This window comes from Zeus faber (assembly GCF_960531495.2).
Source record: "Zeus faber genome assembly, chromosome: 2".
In the NCBI taxonomy this organism is placed as follows: Eukaryota; Metazoa; Chordata; class Actinopteri; order Zeiformes; family Zeidae; genus Zeus; species Zeus faber.
Genome location: NC_137189.1, coordinates 31,414,442 through 31,434,990, shown reverse-complemented (window position 1 = coordinate 31,434,990; position 20,549 = coordinate 31,414,442). Strand labels below are relative to the sequence as shown.

General features: G+C 39.9%; 1 protein-coding gene across 1 annotated transcript in view; it reads left to right on the top strand.

The window, feature by feature from the left end:
- Positions 1–1,131: 1,131 nt before the first annotated feature.
- The window catches only part of adgrg7.1 (adhesion G protein-coupled receptor G7, tandem duplicate 1), a gene marked incomplete at both ends in the record, with an annotated part of 30,294 nt that continues 10,876 nt past the window's right edge, over positions 1,132–20,549 (top strand). Inside the window, 14 exons of the mRNA XM_080023857.1 lie at positions 1,132–1,165; positions 10,621–10,733; positions 11,212–11,340; positions 11,734–11,822; positions 11,921–12,069; positions 12,771–12,884; positions 13,200–13,384; positions 14,291–14,443; positions 15,264–15,376; positions 15,721–16,064; positions 16,246–16,327; positions 17,373–17,531; positions 18,259–18,409; positions 18,742–18,859. Of these exons, the coding sequence (XP_079879983.1) occupies positions 1,132–1,165; positions 10,621–10,733; positions 11,212–11,340; positions 11,734–11,822; positions 11,921–12,069; positions 12,771–12,884; positions 13,200–13,384; positions 14,291–14,443; positions 15,264–15,376; positions 15,721–16,064; positions 16,246–16,327; positions 17,373–17,531; positions 18,259–18,409; positions 18,742–18,859 (1,933 nt within the window). The remainder of the gene's footprint in view (positions 1,166–10,620; positions 10,734–11,211; positions 11,341–11,733; positions 11,823–11,920; positions 12,070–12,770; positions 12,885–13,199; positions 13,385–14,290; positions 14,444–15,263; positions 15,377–15,720; positions 16,065–16,245; positions 16,328–17,372; positions 17,532–18,258; positions 18,410–18,741; positions 18,860–20,549) is intronic.

Here is a 20,549-nt window from a genome sequence, read left to right as displayed (position 1 = left end):
GGCTTTGCTCACTGCGTCTCCAACAGGAATCCAACACCGACCTATTGCGGTTAAAACCCCTCGTCTGAACCAGGACCCCTCACACACTCCCTGATGGTGTGAGTCCTACCCCCAAACTTTGCATTGTAAGCTCCATCTCTGCCCAAACACTCAATCATTAACCACTGAGCTGTATGTAGGTCGCTTGGCAATGATTTCCTCTCTGCATCCTGATAAATGACAGAACTACAGAGTGCTTCTGCCCAGATCCACCCCACACCACCACGCCCCTCTTGTAGCCAGTACTCAAGTAACATTACTGCCAAAATATTGTCCATGACTCCAGTAAAATTACTGAGGACATTAATTAACCCAGTGCTCGAAGAAAAAAAAAGTACTATGCTTGAAACTCAACAAGTTTTCATTCATTTTAAAACAGCTATAATTCAAATGGGAGGAATTCAAAGGATAATCTTGTCTGATTGGTGGAGATGAAATATTGTGAAAAGCGCTTTGTTTGGTGTACGTAGGAAAATCAGTGTACTGCCTGAGACAATCATCTGTACATATCCTTTAAATTTAGGGATACATTAGTTATGTTTTTACTTTTGAACATGTCACTTTCATGGCCTTTTCCTTTTGAGTTTGACAGTTCAGAAGGCAGATTGTACTGATTGTCTCTCACCACTAGGTGAAAACAGATTCACAGAATCCCCCCCCGGTCCTCTTGATCATGTGCCAGGCTGGTCACTGAGGTGGGCGTCACCTCAACAAATGGATCCTCTCCCAACTTCTGGTGACTTGGAATACTGCCACTGGAATAAAACAGCTCAAGATAAAACATATGCTGTCCTCACATAGTTTTATGTTTTCCAATGAATCAACTTTCACTTTGAAATCCGGGACCGACTCAACCAGTCATTTGATTTCTGACCTCATCACTCTGGTGGCCAAACGATAGCTTATCTTATCTGCATCATTTTGTTCAAAAGGCCCTTTCCTCGTAGGTGGTTATTAACAGTCACAGCTTGGTCTCAGACTTACACTATCACACAATCACATGCTTACAGATGGGTTATTCAGGATGTGAATTACAGGTTCACACTGCGGAGGGGCTGTTTTTGTTTTGAAATTTCTGGTTTGAAAGCAACAATGGATTTCAGGATGTGGCTCAGTGTTTTTACAGGTAAGAAGAGACATACTGTACATTACATTTTCTCTTTGTGTCAGACTTCTTTGGGGCATTCCAGCTTTGACAGTCTTGGTGGAGAGATGTCGGTCACTACATTCCTTTGGTGGTTGCCTTTAATGGCAATTTTCATGTTGAATAAATTTGCTTGTTTTCGGATACAGTAATAAAACACATTGATTTTCAATATTCTGTCAAAAATATATAAATTGCTTGTTTTAGGGTGATCAGTCTTTGATTAATAATGGCACTTTCAGGGACCGAATTAAGTACAAGTCAACGCATTAACAAGTGCCACAGCCTACTGGTTTCCGTAGCCAACAAATTTGTTTTACTGGTATTATGTGCAAGGGGTTCAGAAAGAAATATTCTCTTGAAAAGGGGAGCCGCCTTTCAAAACCTTCGGGAAGCATTGCCGTAGACTTCTGAGGTTCCAGGACACTCGGCTCTCATTACACAGACAAAAACCACAACATCACGATGAGTTAGGAATGTTTTGTAGTGTGGGGATGGTCTGGGTTGAGCAGCCACACCTGACCTGGATCTAGGCATTTGGGATCAGAGTGGCTGCATACCTGTTGCTCTTTGGTTGATGTAATGAGCAGCAGGTACGACGGTGACTCCCACACACACTCAGGATAGGAGCCATGTCAGGACATGTTCAATCTGCCCCTGGTTATTTCCAACTGGCCAACTCTCTACAATAAACTAGTGTTTACAACCCACCGTCTTCTGTGTCTCTGTGCCAGAAGGCCCTCGACGGATGGGTGGCGTGTGGAAGGCAAAACTGCCACATGTGTGTTATTGTTCAAGTCTATGAGTGGAGTGATGTCACACTGGACTCTATAGTCCTATTAAATGAAGCGTAATGAATACAGAGAGATGAAACTGACCGGGCACCAGAGAATAATGTCTGTTAATGCCAAACTATTAATGAATTATGAATCATAACTGGATACGTCTCCCTTCTGTTGCATTACGCTCGTCTTACAGACATCTTGTGATGTCTTTGTACATGGAATAAAAAAAAAAGATAAATGAGCGGAGGAAGGGTTTGTGTGTGGATAGTCCAAAGTTAATACTCAACTAAGTATAAACCGACTATAAGTTGACAATTGAATCAATATAACACTTAAATTAATATCAACTTGTCCGAATTGAATGATAATAATTATTTGTACATATCCTAATAGTCTCAATCCATTTTATAATTGAGTTAATGTTAGACCTATTCCCTTACGTTCCCTGCCATGGCTCTCCTCACTGCAAGACAAACAGCTGCTGTGATTGGCCAGTCATTCCAATTACCCACAGCTGGCACAGCGGCATGGAGCATCAGTCTACCACGCCGACTCCCCCTCGCCTCCAGGAGCCCGCTCGACCACGCCCGCGAGGTGGTTAAGTTTAGGTATGAGGCTAGAGATGGTTAAGTTTAGGTATAAGGCTAGAGATGGTTAAGTTTAGGTATAAGGTTAGAGATGGTTAAGTTTAGGTATAAGGTTAGAGATGGTTAAGTTTAGGTATGAGGCTAGAGATGGTTAAGTTTAGGTATGAAGTTAGAGATGGTTAAGTTTAGGTATAAGGATAGAGATGGTTAAGTTTAGGTATAAGGTTATAGATGGTTAAGTTTAGGTATAAGGTTGGAGATGGTTACGTTTAGGTATAAGGTTGGAGATGGTTAAGTTTAGGTATGAGGTTAGAGATGGTTAAGTTTAGGTATAAGGTTAGAGATGGTTAAGTTTAGGTATAAGGTTAGAGATGGTTAAGTTTAGGTATGAGGTTATAGTATGAGGTATGAGGTTATAGATGGTTGTGAGACTTTCACAATCCTGAAGGATTGTGAAAGTCTCACAACCTTTAACTAAACGATTGATAACGTACACAAACAGAGGTTATTTAAAAATGTTCGGGTAATGATTTCCAAAAGGCCAAGGCCCTAACCTTCGGATGAAATAATAATAACCAAAAGAACATTTTACAGTAAAAAAGATATTCTGTAAATGTTTATAATTTTTGTTAACTACTGGTTTGATTTACGAGCTAAAGACTCCGTCCGGGTGTTCTAATGCTGTGGTTAATGGTTAATGGACCTTGAGTTCATGGACACTTAACTTTGCTATCAGAGTGATCTCTGATATCAATATAGCAGTTTCACACTTGAGAGGTTCTCCGCGATTGTCTCCTTATCAACCCCCGGTCACACTCCAATTGCTTCTTAAAACCTAACAGAGGACTCCTGTGTTGCTCTGCTGGTAGTGCAATCTAGGATACAGGACTAAGGACTGGAAGAGGTCAGTGTAAAAAAAAAAAAATGCTGAGGACAGGTTCTACTCTTGCTGCTGTTTAAGTAGAGACTTAATCCAAGATGTGCTCTTTTCACAGTTCTAGGTTCTTCTCTAGTAGTCAAAGTTCAAAGTGGCATCCTTACTCAGATGCTTCTGTCTGGCAGGCCCGATAACCAGCATTTTAGTTTTATTAGCGTTAGGGAGCAAGACATAAGATGACATCCAGTGTTTAATTTCAGCTCTTGGCATATGATATCTCCTAGTGTTAACATGTAGATAATAATAGCAGGGGTCGAGTAAAGACACTTGGGGGTCTCCATAGTTAAGATTGCACAACTCAGATGTTACGTTTCAATAAGGTATATGGTGTTTAAATAAAATCTTTTGGCTGAACGAACTGAGCTGAATCATTTCCTGAAACGATCCGTTCATCAGTCAGTTGAGTTGAGCTGTCCGTTAGTTGCGAGTGAATGTGATTCAGAATCGCGTTCGCAGCGAGTGTATCCCTGCGAACAAACCATTGATTCAGTGAATCAGTGTTAAGTTATTCACTGAATCACTGATTTGTTTGCAGGGATACACTCAGAAGTGGCTGAATCCCCCTTTTCACCCAGAAGATTTGTGATAGTTGCGGCTCCAGGTTGTTTTTTTTAAATTATATATAAATTCCTATATATAATTACAGACCCAAAATAATTTAGTTTAATTTATTTTTTCGCAGATAAATCAGTGCATCCAGTGCCACACTGGATCCCATCCGTAATCTTGTAGCTCACTTCCATAGCTACGGAAAGCATGTGGCTTTGGGTTTGTGTTTTCTGTTAATGTGTTTGTGTTTTCTGTAAATGCTGTTGTGTTTTCTGTTAATGCGGTTGTGTTTTCAATGCGGTTGTGTTTTCGGTTGATGCGGTTGTGTTTTCCGTTAATGCGTTTGTGTTTTTCGTAATTTGCTTGTGTTTTGTCTATTTGCATGTGTTTTCTGAAATCAGGGCCACGTACCAAAATGATTCAAATAGTTTACTAGTGATCCCGTAATTAATAATCTGTTAAACTGTAATATTGTTCTGGAATCTTGGAGATAGAGTAGATTCAAGACCGGCCCATAGTTACTAAGAATTTCCGGATCAAGGTTGTGTTTTTTATGTAAGGTCCTTATTACAGCTGTCTTAAAAGCCATGGGTGCAGTACCAGAAGAGAGAGATCCTTCTATTTTCCTTCTCCTATTTTCCTTATTCTTTCTCATTACAGTTGCTCTCCTGCTCTATCACCCACTAGAAGGAGCAGATCGAAGCACCACCAACTTGTTCTACCAAAGAGTGACCGACCAACTGCTGGTCTCCGTTATGTGGCCTCCCACAAACTCTACCGCAGATAGCACAAACACAGCACAAGTTAGTCACCAAACCAAAATTACTGCTTCTCTTACCATTAGTAACCTGGGACCTGATACCAATCCCTCTGACACAACTTCATCCGCATTGCCAACCCCTCCTACTAATTCTACTACCATAAGTAGTATTACTACAAACAAAACTTATATTCCCACATCTTACCCAACTAGCAGTACTAACGGTACAACTACACACCTAACAACGACCACCATGTCTACTAATAATACTACTATTACTACCCCGACTACTTACATACCCACAACATATCCGACGAGTACTACTTATACTACAATTGCACACCCAACAACCACTACTACTTATACTAATAACACAACTATTACTACCCCTACTACTTACATAGCCACAACATACCCAACCAGTACAACTAATACAGCTACTGACAATACCACGGTGACTACTTCAACTAACAATACTACCCCCACTACTTACATACCTACGACATACCCAATCAGCACTACTAATACTACTCCAAATCAAATAATCATCTCTACTTCCACGAATAATATAACTGTGAATTCCCCTACTACTTACATACCCACCACATACCCAAAGAATAATACAACTACTGACCAAACCACCATGACTACTTCTTCTAATAATATTACTTCTACTACTACCCCATCTACTTATGTAACCACAACATATCCAACCATTAGTACAAATACAACAACTACTGACCAAACCACCATGACTACTTCTACTAATAATACTTCTCATGTTACTACACCATCTACTTATGTAACCACAACATACCCATCCAGTAGTACAAATGCTACGGCGACTGACCAAACCACAATGACTACTTCTACAAATAATACTACTATTACTACCCCATCTACTTATGAAACCACAACATACCCAACTAGTAGTACCAATACTACAACTACTGACCAAACCACCATGACTACTTCTACGACTACCCTTTCTACTTACGTAACCACAACATACCCAACTAGTAGTACCAATACTACAGCTACTGACCAAACAACCATGACTACTTCTTCTAATAATACTACTACTATTACTACCCCATCTACTAACGTAACCACAACATACCCAACCAGTAGTACAAATACTATTACTACTGACCAAACCACAATGACAACTTCAGCTAATAATATTACCTCTACTACTACCCCTTCTACTTACGTAACCACAACATATCCAACCAGTAGTACAAATACTACGACTACTGACCAAACCACAATTACAACTTCTACTAATAATACTACTACTATCACTCACCCTTCTACCTACATAACCACAACATACCCGACCAGTAGTACAAATACTATGACTACTGACCAGGCCACAATGACTACTTCAGCTACTAATAATACTACTATTACTACCCCATCTACTTATGTAACCACAACATACCCGGCCAGTAGTACAAATACTACAACTATTGACCAAACCACAATAACTACTTCTACTTATAATACTACTACTATCACTCACCCTTCTACCTACATAACCACAACATACCCAACCAGTAGTACAAATACTATGACTACTGACCAAGCCACAATGACTACTTCAGCTACTAATAATAATACTATTACTACCCCATCTACTTATGTAACCACAACATACCCAACTAGTAGTACAAATACAACAACTACCGACCAAACCACAATGACTACTTTTACTAATTACATTACTTCTACTACTACCCCATCTACAAACGTAACCACAAGTTACCCAACCAGTAGTACAAATACTATGACTACTGACCAAACCACAATGACTACTTCAGCTAATAATACTACTGCTATTACTACCCCTTCTACTTATGTAACCACAACATACCCAACTAGTAGTACAAATACTACAACTACTGACCAAACCACAATGACTACTTCTACTAATAATATTACTTCTACTACTACCCCATCTACTAACGTAACCACAACATACCCAACCAGTAGTACAAATACTAAGACTACTGACCAAACCACAATGCCTACTTCTACTAATAATAATACTACTACCACCCCATCTACCAACGTAACGACAACACACCCAACCAGTAGTACAAATACTATGACTTCTGACCAAACCACAATTACTACTTCTACTAATAATACTACTATTACTACCCCATCTACTTATGTGACCACAACATATCAGACCAGTAGTACAAATACTACAAATATTGGCCAAACCACAATGACTACTTCTACTAATTATACTACTACTATCACGAACCCTTCTACTTACATAACCACAACATACCCAACCAGTAGTACAAATACTATGACTACTGACCAAACCACAATGCCTACTTCTACTAATAATAATACTACTACCACCCCATCTACCAACGTAACGACAACACACCCAACCAGTAGTACAAATACTATGACTTCTGACCAAACCACAATTACTACTTCTACTAATAATACTACTATTACTACCCCATCTACTTATGTGACCACAACATATCAGACCAGTAGTACAAATACTACAAATATTGGCCAAACCACAATGACTACTTCTACTAATTATACTACTACTATCACGAACCCTTCTACTTACATAACCACAACATACCCAACCAGTAGTACAAATACTATGACTACTGACCAAACCACAATGACTACTTCAGCTAATAATACTACTGCTATTACTACCCCTTCTACTTATGTAACCACAACATACCCAACTAGTAGTACAAATACTACAACTACTGACCAAACCACAATGACTACTTCTACTAATAATATTACTTCTACTACTACCCCATCTACTAACGTAACCACAACATACCCAACCAGTAGTACAAATACTAAGACTACTGACCAAACCACAATGCCTACTTCTACTAATAATAATACTACTACCACCCCATCTACCAACGTAACGACAACACACCCAACCAGTAGTACAAATACTATGACTTCTGACCAAACCACAATTACTACTTCTACTAATAATACTACTATTACTACCCCATCTACTTATGTGACCACAACATATCAGACCAGTAGTACAAATACTACAACTACTGACCAAACCACAATGCCTACTTCTACTAATAATAATACTATTACCACCCCATCTACTAACGTAACGACAACACACCCAACCAGTAGTACAAATACTATGACTTCTGACCAAACCACAATTACTACTTCTACTAATAATACTACTATTACTCCCCCATCTACTTATGTAACTACAACATACCCAACTAGTAGTACAAATACTACAACTACTGACCAAACCACAATGACTACTTCTACTAATAATATTACTTCTACTACTACCCCATCTACTAACGTAACCACAACATACCCAACCAGTAGTACAAATACTACGACTACTGACCAAACCACTATGACTACTTCTACTAATAATACTACTAATATTACTACTCCTTCTACTTGTTTAACCACAACATACCCAACCAGTAGTACAAATACTACAACTACTGACCAAACAACCATGACTACTTCTTCTAATAATACTACTACTATTACTACCCCATCTACTAACGTAACCACAACATACCCAACCAGTAGTACAAATACTATGACTACTGACCAAAGCACAATGACTACTTCAGCTAATAATTCTACTTCTACTACTACCCCTTCTACTTACGTAACCACAACATACCCAACCAGTAGTACAAATACTACGACTACTGACCAAACAACAATTACTACTTCTACTAATAATACTACTATTACTACCCCATCTACTTATGTAACCACAACATACCCGACCAGTAGTACAAATACTACAACTATTGACCAAACCACAATGACTACGTCTACTAATAATACTACTACCATCACTACCCCTTCAACTTACATAACCACAACATACCCAACCAGTAGTACAAATACTATGACTACGGACCAAACCACAATGACTACTTCTACTAATAATACTTCTAATACTACCCCATCTACTAACGTAACCACAACATGCCCAACCAGTAGTACAAATACTACAACTACTGACCAAACCACAATGACTACTTCTACTTATAATACTACTACTATCACTACCCCTTCTACTTACATAACCACAACATACCCAACCAGTAGTACAAATACTATGACTACGGACCAAACCACAATGACTACTTCTACTAATAATACTTCTATTACTACCTCATCTACTTATGTAACCACAACATACCCAACTAGTAGTACAAATACTACAACTACTGACCAAACCACAATGACTACTTCTACTAATAATATTACTTCTACTACTACCCCATCTACTAACGTAACCACAACATATCCAACCAGTAGTACAAATACTACGACTACTGACCAAACCACCATGACTACTTCTACTAATAATACTACTCCTTCTACTTATGTAACCACAACATACCCAACCAGTAGTACAAATACTACAACTACTGACCAAACAACCATGACAACTTCTTCTAATAATTCTACTTCTATTACTACCCCATCTACTAACGTAACCACAACATACCCAACCAGTAGTACAAATACTACGACTACTGACCAAACCACCATGACTACTTCTACTAATAATACTACTCCTTCTACTTATGTAACCACAACATACCCAACCAGTAGTACAAATACTACAACTACTGACCAAACAACCATGACAACTTCTTCTAATAATTCTACTTCTATTACTACCCCATCTACTAACGTAACCACAACATACCCAACCAGTAGTACAAATACTATGACTACTAACCAAACCACAATGACTTCTTCAGCTAATAATTCTACTTCTACCACTACCCCTTCTACTTACGTAACCACAACATACCCAACCAGTAGTACAAATACTACAACTACTGACCAAACAACCATGACTACTGCTTCTTATAATACTACTACTATTACTACCCATTCTACTTACGTAACCACAACAAACCCAACTACACACTCAACCACCATCCATACTTCTACCAATACTACTACTGCCACACTGACCACATCCCTTATTCCTGAGCTGGTGTGTCTGAATGGAGGAGAGATTCTAGAAGGAATGTGTATTTGTCCTGATGAATGGACGGGTGAGACGTGTGCAACAGGTGGGTCTATAGGACTGAACTATAAAATAATAACTCCCATCAATAATGAGTGAAGGTTAATGAGTTTGTTCTATAAATATCTGTCAGTAGTCCTTCATGAGTAATGTCAAAGTTTTCAGAGGTAAGGCAATATTAAGAGTAATTTCATAGAAAACAGGGTTGTTGTTCTGGTATTGACTGTCTATCCATCAATACACAAGGAAGCAGAAGCAGGTTTGAACTTACAAAACTCACAAAAACTCTTACCTCTTAGAAAACTTCTGTAAAGCAACAAGGTTAAGCGGATTCACTTTGCCACGAACAATCATCGGTTGGTTTGGATATGCAGCAGAAGTTTGTCCTGGTAAGTTGTCTCTCCCCATTCAACTGTCTCTCTATTCAAATCAGATGGATTGCTGCCCTAATTGTGCCCGATTTGAAACTGAAATTGCAAAATCTGTAAATGCATTAACAAATACATTAACAGTAAAACAACATCAACTGTTTCAAGGAAGTCCTTTTAAAAAGCATTATTTGCTCAGAAGGACTTAAATGTCTCTTGCCAATGAGTGAAGTATCACCGCAGCATTTGGGTCTCCCATGTTTGTAAGGCGCTATTGCACAATTATCAACAAATAGAAAGCCATAGAAGATACACCAAAATTGCCAAAGTGACTGCTTGTCTGTTACCGTACCAGTGAGTTCATTATGTCGTTCCTCTCTGTGTAGGGGGATTACCGCGGGCCATGGCCAGATGCTCCAACGCAGACAGCACTCCACAGTTTGAGGAGCTTCTGCAACTTCTGAGCTGCGACATCACGCTCAGCTGGATCCAACAAAATGTGAGACCAGGCTCTCCACAGCTACTACAATAATCTAAAACACTTATTAAAAGGGACACAGGAAGTGGTGGACTATTCAAGGTTCACAAATGAAAGCCCTTGTACCTTTTGACGGCTCAAAATACTGGGGAGGGCTTTGACTTTCTAAAAATTCAACTAATGTGTTCATATAACAACAGTCAACACAGATACAGTCAAGATAAAAGTTACTTTATTGACATATATGACGTTTCATACATGGCATTTGATTTGGCCCAAGGACCAATGACATGCTGACACATTAACCTAAGCAACAAAAGGAAGTCTATGATGATGAAAAAATTACTGCCTGCCACACACACACACACACACACACACACACACACACACACACACACACACACACACACACACACACACACACACACACACACACACACACACACACACACACACACACACACCATTGAATATTTTGTCCTCTTAGCTGACAGAGCAGGCAGACCTGAAAATGCTGGCCGCCAGCGTTCAGATGCTGACCATCCGGCCAGATTATCTGACCACTGAGGACATTGCCAGAGCTGCCCGGATCGCCAACACTCTCCTCCTCTCTCCCAATGCCACAGAGGTTAGTGCCGTCACATGCTGGGCTACCAACCTTAAAATTACAGTTAGTGACGCACCTCATTTTTATTGACTTTGTCAAAAAGCAAGGTAATTACAGAGTTAAAGTATAGGTCTGCAATTGTTCATCCAGAATGTTGGTTTCCATTATTTATAACAGAACTAATTTATAGCTTGACTATTGCTTGACTTGACTAAACTTACGGCTCTGCTGCAGCTCCTCACTGTGCGTGAATGTAGTCCATAGGGGCAAACATTAAAGCTTTAAAAAGAAAACTGGATTTCTCATAGTATGCACAGCAAATGTTTTGCAACCTCTGATTGGAATGGATGGTGGATCGGTTGAAATATCTCCACCTCTTGAAGCCAGTCCTCTGTGATTGTCTCTGGATTGCAGGCCGTTAGGGTGTCGGCCGTGACCACCGTCAGCCAGCTGCTAAGCATGAGTACTCCACCAAGCAGTGAGGAGAATGAGGTCACCAAAAGGTACACCACACACAGCCTTTTGATCAACGTCATCTTCTGCAGTGTGTTAAAGTGGTAATCCATGAGATGATCGCACTGTATGTCCTCTGTCTTGTCAGACTAACAGGGACCCTGGAGCAGCTCTCGTTGAGCCAGAATGTAAATCTGAGTGTGTCAGGATCTCGGATGGTCCAGCCAAACCTGGTGGTCCAATCAGTTGTGGTTCCCGGCACCAACACACAGGGAGTCCAGCTGAAGTCACTTGCAGGTTAGAGAGGCTATTATACTGCAGCTCACACAACCTGTCAGAGAATTAGAAAATATAAATTGCCTTTCTTTGTTTTCCAACTCTTTATCGGCTCTCAAGATAACAGTGTTGAAAATTAAGTTGAGTGCATTGCACTGCTGTCTCACAGCAAGAAGGTCCGGGGTTCGATTCCCTCCTGGGGCGCTGTTGGCAGCGTGCTCCGTTATCCCCCGATTAGGGGCCTTTCTGTGTGGAGTTTGCATGTTCTCCCCGTGCTCACATGGGGTTTCCTCCATGTAACATCAGTAAGGACCCCCACTAAAAAGATACAGAACTCTGTCGATGGACATTTGTAACTGGCACATCACTGTATGCTGCTCACTGCTCCTGGCTTCCTTCTGGAGGAAGGACAAGCCAGGATGGGTCAAAGGCAGAGAACTCATTTCACCGGCTACCATTTGAAGCACGTGTGTATGTGCGTTGGTCGCTGTTACTGCATGAGTGCATGTGTTGTGGTGTGTGTGACAAATAAAAATTCTTCTCCTTCTTCTAATCTATGTATGATGTACACACAACTGACATTTGGCTACAGAAAGTCATTGAGCAAGACATTAAACCATCAAAAGTCCACCAGTAGCTGAATGCTGTGTACTGGGCAAGATGTTGCAGGAACACTGGACAGATGAAAGTCAGTAGAAAATATTTAAATTTTATGTGTTCAGGAATGAGCGGCAGCTTCATAGGAAATCGAATTCAACTGCAAACCAATACTTCAGAACCTGTGGTGAAAAATGGGGGAGTCACTGATGTTCTGATCCTGGTCAAATTCCCCCCCGGTGAGAACACCTTGTCATTACAGTACATTCAAGTCAGGTTGGGTTAATTGATTCACTGAGTTTTAATTATGCATATATTTATTTGTAATGAACCATAGACTATTAAAAATAGTGCACGGTATATTGTGCAATATTAAAAATAAATGTGGACAGAATGGGGTGACCTGGATATCATTTAAGTAATAAGACACTTGATATGTTGATAGAATGGTTGCTAATGTCTTTTGCAAAGAGCCACTTGTGGATCACATGCTTCAGGTTGACCCACCACTGGCCCATTATAATTGATGTTTTCTCCTTCCTTTTGACCAGAAGGTGGCCAGCGAGGAATTTCAAACGTATCCGTGGGTTTTGTATTCTATCAAAACGCACGGTTCTTCGGGTCCAGACTCTACAGCAACCAGCTGGGAATGTCCACCACCAGGGTTCTATCTGCTCAGGTCCAATCCCCGGGTCGGCCTCTGGTGCCACTGCGGGTGGAGATGATGTTCAGACCGACCGTAAGGGATTAGTATAAAGCTGGAAACCTAAAACACAGAGAAGACTATGTCGGCTATCAGCCAATTTACACTGGGTATACATTTTTGTGAAAATTATTGAAATGATATCTGATAAATATCGATACCATGTGTTTACTGCGCAGAGAGAATGGGGGAGCATCTGCATCTAGTTATAAAACAGTTTTGTTTTGCATTACTCAATGAGCAGGAAAATACAGAACTAAACTCTCAATGATAACCTTTAGTTATCCAGTCAGAACTTTATCTCAGCAGTTAACTGTCTTTTAGACACAGTAGATACATTTGCTTCTCAAAAAACTGCTGCTACGTTCTGAAATTCCCCCAAATAATTAAAAAGCGGCTATCATTATGTCTTTAAAACGTCTAAAATGTCAATACTTGGTTGGTACAACAATTGATCCTTTGTATCGAATCAGTAAGTAAACATTAACTTTGCTTTGCAGATGTACTGTAAAACACTTATCAAACCTCTGTTAACCACCAATAAACTTTAAACCATAAACAGCAAACAGGACTTTGAAGGACAATGCCCCATGCCAAATAATGGTTTGGCCCATTTACTAGTCAGCACTCATATAATACACCTGACCATTTTTCTGATCATAAATCACATTTCTGGATTTAAATTTTTTATTATTATTATTATTTTTTTAATGGTTTCCATTTGGAAAGACTGAAGTGCCATTTCTTTAACAAAGAATAATCGCAAACAAAGTACAGTACCAAAAGATATATTCAGGAAGACTCAAATCAAATCAATTTATCAGTACCTCTCAACAGAAACTAGCACTTGCAGGCAAATCACACCCACTTTAAACATACATTCAAAGATAAAGTTCATAATTGACGTTGCTAAGATCTTTGTGGTTACGGTTGACGTTGTAGATGATCCCCGACACAACACCGTACGACTACGCTTGTGTGTTCTGGGACTACAGCCTTGGAGATTGGAGCACCAAGGGCTGCGCTAAGAGCAGCACATCGGACCGACTTCTCGGCTGTTTCTGCAACCACACCACCAACTTTGCAATCCTCATGGTAATGAACCCGAGAGTCCAATTCCGAGTAATTTTGGTGACATCTGCGCCCTCTGTGGACAAAAGCGGTGGTGTTTCGACCTCCCTTCCCTCTTGTTAGAAGGAACTACCTCCACTCTCTGGTGGAGCGAGAATTAGTATTGAAGAAAAGAGAAAGAGAGAGAGATACGTAGTGGAAATTTTGCACAACAGCTGTTTGTAATATGTATAGCAATGAGGTAATATCTTTGACCAAATACTGTATAGCAATTTTTTCATGAAATTTGTTGGTAATATAGATGCATGAAAATAAAACATGAATGTGTGGTGTGGGGATGGAGTGGTTTGAGCAGCAACACATGTCCTGGGTCTTATAATTGGTGCCCAGGATCAGAGTGGCTGCATAGCTGTTGCTTTGTCTAACGAGCAACAGGTAAAACCCCTATCCCCACACACACTCAGGAGAGGAGCCCTTGACATGACACATGTCCATCTGCTCCTGGGCTAATTCCACCTTGCCCACCCTCTACAATAAACTGTGTCTGAAGCCCCGCCGTCTATGGCTCCGTACCAGAGGTCCCTGAAAACGTCACTTGTGTGGCGTGTAGCAGGCGAAACTGCCACAAATGACACTTGTATGGCAGAAACCTTAATTAAGTTTTTATTAGGTTAGGTTAGGTAAGGGTTTTCTTTTTTCATCCATAGGAAGTCAGGTTAACAGCAATAGGCTTTGAAAGCAACACATAAGCCAAGTAACACAAACATACAGTAATACTATGACTGAATGTTACAATCTTAAATTACTTGACAGCATTCTACCATCTTTTTTGTTTCCCTAACAGTCCTTCAGGGACAATTATGACTACGCCGAAGTGCTGAATTATCTAACCTACCTGGGACTTGCCCTCTTTCTTCTTGGACTGTTGATTACCATCATTTTCCAGATTGTGACAAGGTAAGGCAGTTTGGGACGGAAATTGTTATTTGGGCAGCGAGGAAGGTCTCAAAAGTGTCAAAACTCACCTCCCTGGCAGTTGTCAGTTGTGTCATTTGCTTGCACAGTATACTGTATATTTTGTTGTTTGTACATTTTTGTTTCAAGAAAAAAAAGAACATTTTGTGATCCTAATTCAACGTCTTCATTATTTGCTGCTCTTTAAATAAATTACTGAATGTATGAATGTAGCGGTAGCTCAGCACAGCAGCTGAACTACCACATACAGTATACTGTATGCACATACAGTATACTGTATGCACAACACAGTATCATGAGTGCTCAATGTTGTTTAATTCCACCAGAAAAGCCCACAAAAGCAACAACTCCACAGTCGCCATAGTGAGCATCTGCGTCAGTCAGCTGGCCTTCATCATCATCTTCCTCTCTGGAGTCAACAACCCCAGCGAACACGACACTGTCCAGGCGCCGCTCAACAACACGGATCACAACAACATCCCCAGTTCAGACTTGCACGTCGACGCCGACCGAGGGCCGTGCACGGCGGTGACAGCTCTGCTTCACTTCTTCTTGTTGGCGACTTTTGTGTGGAACGCCCTTTATGCCTCCCAGTTAACTCTCCTCATCCGCAAATCCCAACCAGAGCTGCCGCCGTACTGCCAACCACTTACCGTCATCTCCGGATGGGGTAGGACACGATGGCAACAACTAGGGTTTAGAAGGACCCCGTGGTTAGTTGGTTAGTTAGATAGGTCAGGTGGAGTACAGGCAGTTAGGACTTGATAAGTACGTGAATATCCTCGCACCTTTACTGCCAGCAAGAACTTAATCCAAACCACTCAATAATCTTTTGTATTCTGTTCTTCTAGGAATACCATTTATCATTGTGGCCATCTCACTAGGAGCTACCTATAGGACACAAAACCCGCTGGGGTACAGACAGGAGGAATTGTGAGTAATTAACAATCTTGTCTGTGCTGCTTTTGTCTAATTGTCTTCTTCTTTGATATGTATTGAACCAAAACACAATTTCCCTAGTGGAGCTAGCAGGGCCTGTCTTGAGATTGTGACTTCACACCAAGCGGCAAATCATTATGGCTGTGTGTTGTTGCCAATGTAGAAGTGCTTTAAACTACTGTTCAGCTAATGGCCACTAGGTGCTGCTCAGGAAAACCTCCAACTGATTCAATGAAAAAAAAAAAAGAAAATTATCACTAAAACTACAAAGTCATTATTTTCTTCTTTATAGGGTTTTAATATATTAATTAACTTCTAATAGGTGTCTTGGTTGTGATTTTGAAAATCATTGTTCATAAAGAGGATAGCAAGGCTTAAAGAGAGTATAGTTGCCTTGATCGACAGGTCTCTTGTTCACATTTAAACATATTTCTTTCTTCCTTTCACTCTCTACCTTTTACGAACCAACACACTGCCCAAATTTGGATGTTCTGGTTCGACTGGCTCTATGACTTGACAAGATGGCAGCGACCATAAACCCAAACTCGAGGCTTCAAATAGTCTCTTCAGAAACCAACATGTGACATTAACTATTTCAGGATTTCCATTTTTTCAACAGTTTATGTTTCACACCTACACTGTTCCGAGGGAAATCTGACAATCAGAGGTCAAACTTTTGACTGTGCTCTTTCAAAGCACAACCAATGAGTTTGATGCAATGGGAGATAAGTGGCTGGAGAAAGAAATCTGGTGGAAATAGGGGGAGAAAGTTATAGATATGCATTGTGTGAGTTCTGAAAACTAGACAACACAACATTAAAATCCTACCATGATCTTGAAAAATGATGCGTCCAGATACAATACCATGTGTCGCGCCGCAAGGTGTGTTGAATCCCTGACACATGTAGGTAGTGGTTTGAGCGCAACACGGACCAGATGCGGACAAAGACAAGATATGACCTCAAATTACAGCGATTTTTACTGCGTTAGTGTCTCTCTCTCTCTCTCTCTCTCTCCCTCTCTCTCTCTCCCTCTGTAGTTGCTGGCTGTCAGCATCAGATCGAAATGGACGGTTTGACTTGGGAAAGCCGATGTTTTGGGGATTTCTGTTACCAGTTGGTTTGATTCTTCTCTACAATGTGGGAGTCCTGGTTTACTTTGTCCAGAAAACCTGCACGACAAACCCAATTGTACAGAGGTAGAGTATGGCCACACCCGCTTATCAACCCATTAACTTGTTACTGTACTTGAAAGTGGGGAAACAAAAACTGAATGAACAGCAGAGGGCACCAATGCTCATTTGCATTTCCCTTTTCATTTTGACATATTCAGAGCGCAAGGAGGCATTTTTGCTATTGATTTACACACTTTTTGTTTGATATGTACAGAAAAACCTGTTGAACAGACAAACTTAACAGTAATTTATTTTGTATTCATGTGAAGAAAATGAAAAGCCAAAGTGGAGCTTTAATTTTATTTTTTCTATTAGACTTAAATTCAAAATTTTGGCAGGACCCTTACGCACAGGTATTGAAAGGTGAAACCTCTTTTCAACTTTCAATTTATTGATTTAATCACAATTTTAATGACGCTGCCATAATTAAAATTTGATTAAATCAATTAAATTAAGTTTTACATTGGATTTGGTAATAACTGTTGATAAGACCATGAAAAATGACCAACCTTCCGACCTTACCTGGTGAATGTGATAATGCACTTTGGTAGTGTTATCTTCAATCATTTTTAATGTTTTCATTTAGTTAACCCATCATCTGGGGTTTTTTGGTCAAGATACACAAACTCTTACCAAACAATATGAAGTGTTTCTGCTTATCCTAACGCAACTAGGCTAACGGAAAAAGTAATCTTTATTACTGATATCTGTGTATGACGGTAATTGTTCTCCTGGGTTCTTTTTCTTGCAGTGGGAAGAAGTTGAGGAGAAAGTTTCTCAGCATGTTTTCACTGGCGGTGATGTTGGTAATCTCCTGGTTGCTGGGTTACCTCATGCTCGCCACTAAAGGAATTCCTCACCACATCTTCAGCATCGTCTTCTGCGTCTGCACCACCACACAGGTACTGAGGCTCTATGAGGATAGTTCAAATAAGATGACGCATTATTACTCTTCTAAGGCGCGTGCATAATCTCCAGAATGTTTTAAAATGTCCTCAAACATCCATGCGACCCGCTTCAAATAATTCACGAAAATGTTGATTTAAAAAAAAAAAATGCAGATTCATCAGGTTTTCATGTGGAAAAATAAACACAAAATTGGGTTTATGATTTCATAATTTAAAATCTAAACCTAAATCTAAAATAATGTATAACTTAAACCACAAATGACCACTTCAAGTGGACTTTTAAACAAAGGGATTGTCAAGTCATGTCCCGGGTCTCACTTCTGCAGGGCTTCCAGATCCTACTCCTCTTCACGGTCAGGATGTCGTCCTTCAGAGACGGTGTGAGCAGAGTCTTCCAGAGCGTCCCTCTCTCCAACAAGTCATTTAACTTGCCGAAAGCCACAGGTGTGGACGCCACAGAGTCCTCCACTGTTTAAAGCAGGAGTGTCAAATACTTAATTTAACATACTGAGGGCCATGCTGAGGGTTGTGAATAAAATCAGGGGCCAGACATTACAATGATATATATTTTTTTTATTTAAGAAATTTAAGTTGGTTAGTAACTGCATGAAATAAAAAAAATATTGCATGCAAGCACAGTTCAAATATTATGTTTTTTTCCATGTTTGTGGTTAATTCTTACCAGAAAAACTGATTGATAACGCAAAAATAATATTTTTCAAGTGCTCAACAATGTTTTTGTATAAAATAACTACACAAATAAACAAACCACATTTGCAACACAGTAGCCTACTTTTGTCTGTAACAAAATAACAAATAATGTATTTCTTACTTACATTACATTACTGATAAAGCAAAATTGTATTTATCAAACGCTGAACAATTTTTGTAGAAAATAACTTCAAAATTAAACACATTTGCATAATAATTTTGTCTGTAACAAAACAACAAATTAGGTTGTTTTTTCTTTTACCAGCAAAACTGATTATTAAAGTAGAATAGTATTTGTGCTGAACATTTTTTTTGTATAAAATGATAACCAAACAGTTAAACAAAACACATTTGAATCACAGTACTCTTGTCATTAACAAAATAAAAATCAAGGTCATGGTTTTCAGCAAAACTGTTGGATAAAGCAAAAATGTTGCAAAGCAACAAGTGGTATCTCAAATTGTATGGCTTACTTTGGAAACGTGAAGGACACAACAATAGGACCTATAATGCGAAAACCTCATCAAAATAGCCGCTGTCTTTGCTTTTTAATTAAACTCTTACCAGATACACTGCACCTTTTCTTAGAAATGATCTAGTCAATTCTAGGCTTAATGTTTAACGTGGTGCCGCCCCTTGCGGCTGCCTGCGCGGGTGCTCCGTGTCGACTACGCACATTTTAGAAATATATAGCTTTGCTGCTAATTCTACTTTAGTATAAAGTAAGCTGCTGTGGAAGACTCCTAACGTAACAACACACACACATGCATACCCTACGCACACACACACACACACACCCACACACACACACACACACACACACACACACACACACACACACACACACCGGAAAAATGTAGAAAATCTAAGATGTAAACTGTCATTCACTGAAACCTTGAACTCGAGCTTGATCGGCAAATGTTAAAATGCTTCTGAAAAGCAGTTTCTGAGCAGTCTAGAGATGGATATGCCTCAGCTTATGTGTGTCGCACCATTGCGGCTTGGCAGCAGACGTCAAATGTTGTAATCATCCATGACGCAAGTTTTTCATCAGCACACTTCAAATAAGTTGTAAATAAAAGACGTAAGACAGGGTTTTTCTAATGTGTGCCGTGATTGCCTCGGAGACAGAGAAGGTGGGCAACCTGTGGCACACGCGCTTTGTTCTTACTTGCCGTTGGTTAAACCCAGACTCATATTTGACCTCATTAGTTCTCTGGTAAAAGCGTGAGTGGAGCGCGGCAGCGTCTCTTGTATTTCAATGTTATATTGTCACGGATGTAAATTTGAACACAAGCGCACGGCGTGCATTCAACTGGTTGTCAGAATTCTTTGGCGGGCCTGAATAAAGCAGTGGAGGTATTGATATTGACTTATGTGGTTTAAGCAACAGGACAATTCGTACTTCTTGTATGTTTGTAAG